Genomic DNA, 5,000 nt, shown 5'->3' with positions numbered 1-5,000 from the left:
GTGTCCCTAGTGTTAGTGCAATGCACTAGTGAGCAGGGTGCATGACAACACTAGTGATCGGTGAGTGTGCGATGCACTGTTGGGCAGCGAGCGTGCAAACCCATGTTTGAGCAGTGAGCATTCAATGCATAAGGGAGCAGCAAGCATCCAGTGCACTAGTGAACAATGTGTGTGCAAACACACTAGTGAGCAGCCAGCATGTGAAGCCCTTTTGAGCAGTGACCCTGGAAACATAAGATCAAGCTGCCAAGTACACAGCCACAATAGTGGGCAACAAGCATTTAGTGCACTAGTGAGTAATGAGCAGGCAAACACAAGGGTGACCCTTGAGTGTGCAAATACCATAGTGAGCAGCAAGTGTGCAATGCACTGATGTGCGGTGCGTATTTGTATGCACCAGCAAGCTTGCAAATACACACGCCCTCCGTGAGCATGCAAACACCGGCGCGAGCTGCAAACCTGCAAACAGTGAGCAGCGAGCGTGCCAGCACAAGAGTGTGCCTTGCACCAGTGAGCATCCAAACACAATAGGAAGCGGCGAGCGTGCAACGCACTACTGAGAGGCGAAGACAACAGTGAGCTGCGAAGGTACAATGCACTCGTGAGCAGCGAGGGGGCAAACACAAGCGCGAGCCACCAGCGTGTCACACACGAGCGAGCCGCGCGCGTGCAAACGCCCCGGCGAGCGTGCGGTCCCGGCGTCCGTCGCCGACGAGCAGCCGCCCCCAGGCGCACCACGGTGGGCCGCGTGGGCGAGATGGCGCGAGCCCCCCCCGCCCTGACCCCGCCCTCCCCCCGCAGGGTGTTTGGCTTTGCCATCGTGGCCACCTCGACCCTGAACATGCTGATCCCATCGGCCGCCCGGGTTCACTACGGCTGCGTCATCTTCGTCCGCATCCTGCAGGGGCTGGTGGAGGTGAGCGCCCCCTGGTGGGGGGGACCACAGAGGAGGGGGTGGGGCTTGCCTTCCTGGCCACGCCCTTCATCCGCATGGGGGAGGCTTGGGAGGGAAGGGTTAGGGGGTGGAGCTTGATATGTTGGCCACACCCCTTCCCGCACACCGAGGTGGTGGGGTAAGAGGGCAGGGCTTGCTTTTCTGGCCTTGCCCCTTTCTAGTCCGGGTGGGAGAGGGCAGCCAGTTGAGGGGGGTGGGGCTGCTGGTAGGGGGCGGGTCTCCCTCTAGCCACGCCCTTTTTGCATATTGGGAGGCGTGGCCAGATGTGCTAGCCATGCCCCCTTCCTAATGGAGGAGGTTTGTGAGCGCGATGTGGAGGAACGTGCCAGTGAAGGGGCGGAGCCTGGTGGCCTGGCCACGCCCCCCCAAGCCCTAACATCTGTCTGTCTGTCTGTCCCAGGGGGTGACGTACCCGGCCTGCCACGGGATCTGGAGCAAGTGGGCCCCCCCTCTGGAGCGCAGCCGCCTCGCCACCACGGCCTTCTGTGGTAAGGGACCCTCCCCTGCCGAGCCCGGACGCCTGGGTTCTCTCCCCGGTGCCAGGAGGGGGGGGGTCTAGTGGTTAGAGCAGGGGGGCTGGGGGCCTAGACTCCTGGGTTCTGTCCCCGGTTCGGGGGCGGGTAGGGTCTAGTTCGGTTCACACCGTGGGGCTTTGGCTAACGTGGGCCACAACCTCTTGCAGGCTCCTACGCGGGCGCCGTGGTGGCCATGCCGCTGGCCGGGGTCCTGGTCCAGTATTCGGGGTGGAGTTCGGTCTTCTACGTCTATGGTAAGGTCGGACCCCTGGGCCCATCGACCGCAGTGTCCAGCCTCCCCCCACCAACCCTACAGGCCCATCGACCCCGGCGTCCAGCCTCCCGCCACCAGACCCACGGGCCCATCGACCCCGGCGTCCAGCCTCCCCCCACCAACCCTACAGGCCCATCGACCCCGGCATCCAGCCTCCCACCACCAGACCCACGGGCCCATCAACTCCGGCATCCAGCCTCCCACCACCAGACTCACGGGCCCATCTATCCCGGCGTCCAGCCTCCCCCCACCAACCCCACAGGCCCACCAATCCCGGCGTCCAGCCTCCCGCCACCAGACCCACGGGCCCGTCTACCCTGGCGTCCAGCCTCCCCACAACAAACCCACGGGCCCATCTATCCCGGTGTCCAGCCTCCCACCACCAGACTCACGGGCCCATCTATCCCGGCGTCCAGCCTCCCACCACCAGACTCACGGGCCCATCTATCCCGGCGTCCAGCCTCCCCCCACCAACCCTACAGGCCCATCGACCCCGGCGTCCAGCTTCCTGCCACCAGACCCACGGGCCCATCGACCCCGGCGTCCAGCCTCCCCCACAATGACCCACGGGCCCGTCTATCCCGGCATCCAGCCTCCCCCCACCACACCCACGGGCCCCTCCTGCCCAGTATCCCCACACAGAGGTGGGAGGGGCTCTCTCAGCTGGCTCTTCCCCCCCCGCCCCCGCCATGACTCCTCCCCGCTCCTATCGACAGGCAGCTTTGGGATCTTCTGGTATATGTTCTGGTTGCTGGTTTCCTATGAGAGCCCGGCTCAGCACCCCACCCATCACGGAGGAGGAGCGCCGGTACATTGAGAGAGCATCGGGGAGAGCGCCAGCCTCATGAACCCCTGGTGGTGAGACCCCACGGCAAGCGGGCTGGGGGCACTGCTGCGGGGAAGCTCGCAGCGCCGGGACGCCCTGGGCTGGGGGCACTGCTGTGGGGAAGCTCGCAGCCCCAGGATGCCATGGGATGGGGGCACTGCTGCGGGGAAGCTCGCAGCCACCAGGACAGTCACTGCCTGGGGGCACTGCTGCGGGGAAGCTCGCAGCCTGGCTATCTCACCCTTCCCTTCCCTCCCCCCCGGCAGAAATTCAAAGCCCCCTGGCGCAAGTTCTTCACCTCCATGCCCGTCTACGCCATCATCGTCGCCAACTTCTGCCGCAGCTGGACCTTCTACCTGCTGCTCATCAGCCAGCCGGCCTACTTCGAGGAGGTCTTCGGCTTCGAGATCAGCAAGGTACCGGCCCCGGCCCCCGCGCTGCGCGCCCCAGGCCGGGCAGAACCCAGGCATCCGGGCACCCAGCCCCTGCGCTGCCCTCCCTGAACTGGGAGAGAACCCAGGAGTCCAGGCTCCCAGCCCCTGTGCTGCCCTCCCTGAACTGGGAGAGAACCCAGGCGTCCGGGCCCCCAGCCCCCTCCCCGAGCCGGGACAGAACCCAGGAGTCCAGGAACCCAGCTCCCACCCCCGCTTTAACCACTAGAGCACACTCCCCTCCCAGAGCTGGCACAGAGCCCAGGCCCCCCCCACCCCGAGCAGGGAATCCGGGGGTGAAATCCTGCCTCCTCCATCAGTGCAACGAGTTGGTTGGGGCCCAGACTCAGCTGGGTGGGACCCATGAAAGAGGGGGGTGGGGGGAGGGAGAGGCTCCCCGTGGGTGCCGGGGCAGGTGACTCTCCTCTGCCTGCCCCCCACCCAGGTGGGCCTTCTCTCCGCCCTGCCCCACCTGGTCATGACCATCATCGTCCCCATCGGGGGCAGATCGCGGATTTCCTCCGCAGCCGCCGCATCATGTCCACCACCAACGTCCGCAAGATGATGAACTGCGGAGGTGAGATGGGCTGCGGGTCGGGAGTGAGGGCCTGTCACGGGGTCCCCGGGCGCTGCCCTGGATCTGCTCCCCACGAAGCCAGGCAGGACTCTGGGGGAGTCTCCTCTCTGGGAGCAGCCTGTCTGCAGGACACACAGCTCCCCCGGCTCCACCTTCCTGGGGCTGACCCCCGAGCCTCCAGCCTCCCCTGCCCCTCCGGGCGCTTCCCACAGCGAGTCCGCTCATGTGGGGCTCCTGGGGGGCCAGAGGGTCCTGCCCCCCAACTCCACAGTCAGACGACTCTCAGCCAGCCAGTAACACAGAAGGTTTATTAGACGACAGGGACATGGTCTAACACAGAGCTTGTAGGTGCAGAGAACAGGACCCCTCAGCCGGGTCCATTTTGGGGGGCAGGGAGCCAGACAACCCCATCTGCCCTTCATTCCATGTCCCAGCCAGCCCCCAACTGACTCCCCCTCCAGCCCCCCCGCCCCCCCCCCCCCCCGGCTTTGTCCCTTTCCCTGGCCAGGAGGTCACCGGATTCCTTTGTTCTCCAACCCTTTAGCTCTCACCTTGCAGGGGAAGGGCCCAGGCCACCACTGCCAGGAAACAGGTGTCGGCCATTCTCTGTGTCCAGACCCCTGCACACACCTGCCCTCTAGGGCTCTGCAAGGATCATACCCCCTTATCCCACCCCCTAGATCCTTAAGACCTGCCTAGGGAAACTGAGGCACCCCCACACTATTCAGAGGAAACATTAAGAACAGTCCCACTTCGTCACATCGGCACCGGCAGGGCTGTGGGGGGCTGCGGGTCGGGAGTGAGGGGCACCGGCAGGGCCGTGGTGTGTGTGACTCAGTTTCTCTCCCCCGCAAGGCTTTGGCATGGAGGCGACGCTGCTGCTGGTGGTGGGTTACTCTCACAGTAAGGGCGTCGCCATCTCGTTCCTGGTCCTTGCTGTGGGCTTCAGCGGCTTCGCTATTTCAGGTCAGCAGCGGGTGCCGTGGGGCAGGGAAGAGAGTGGGGGCTCGGCAGGGAGTGGGGCAGGAGGTGCCGGGGCAGGAAGCAGGGGGGGACTCAGCAGAGGGTGTGTGGGGGCTTGGCAGGGGGCACCGTGGAGCAGGAAAGGGGGCGGGGGCAGAGCAGGGGACCTGTGGGGCAGGGCAGGGGTGGGGGCTCAGCAGGGGGCACCGTGGGCAGGGCAGGGAGTGGGGGCTCAGCAGGAGATGCCATGGGGCAGAGGCTCAGCAGGGGGCACCGTGGAGCAGGAAAGGGGGTGCCGTGGGGCAGGGCAGGGGGCGGGGCACAGCAGCGGCGCCGTGGGCAGGGCTGGGGGGCTCTCACTTAGTCCCTCTGCTCCCCCGTCCCCGCAGGGTTCAACGTGAATCACCTGGACATCGCACCCGTTACGCCAGCATCCTCATGGGCATCTCCCACGGGTGG

The 5,000-nt window shown here is 65.7% G+C and overlaps 1 protein-coding gene across 1 annotated transcript in view; it reads left to right on the top strand.

Annotated features, from left to right (window-relative positions):
• SLC17A7 (solute carrier family 17 member 7) overlaps positions 1-5,000 on the top strand; it is a 21,191-nt gene that overhangs the window by 15,890 nt on the left and 301 nt on the right. Inside the window, 12 exon segments of the mRNA XM_043534892.1 lie at positions 802-916; positions 1,356-1,443; positions 1,638-1,724; positions 2,461-2,531; positions 2,533-2,557; positions 2,560-2,602; positions 2,791-2,986; positions 3,447-3,504; positions 3,507-3,578; positions 4,434-4,544; positions 4,931-4,960; positions 4,963-4,996. Of these exon segments, the coding sequence (XP_043390827.1) occupies positions 802-916; positions 1,356-1,443; positions 1,638-1,724; positions 2,461-2,531; positions 2,533-2,557; positions 2,560-2,602; positions 2,791-2,986; positions 3,447-3,504; positions 3,507-3,578; positions 4,434-4,544; positions 4,931-4,960; positions 4,963-4,996 (930 nt within the window).

The sequence above is a fragment of the Chelonia mydas genome, chromosome 23 (assembly GCF_015237465.2).
Source record: "Chelonia mydas isolate rCheMyd1 chromosome 23, rCheMyd1.pri.v2, whole genome shotgun sequence".
NCBI classification, from domain to species: domain Eukaryota; kingdom Metazoa; phylum Chordata; order Testudines; family Cheloniidae; genus Chelonia; species Chelonia mydas.
The sequence above is the reverse complement of the archived record's forward strand: the minus strand, read 5'-3'. Positions and strand labels throughout refer to the sequence as shown.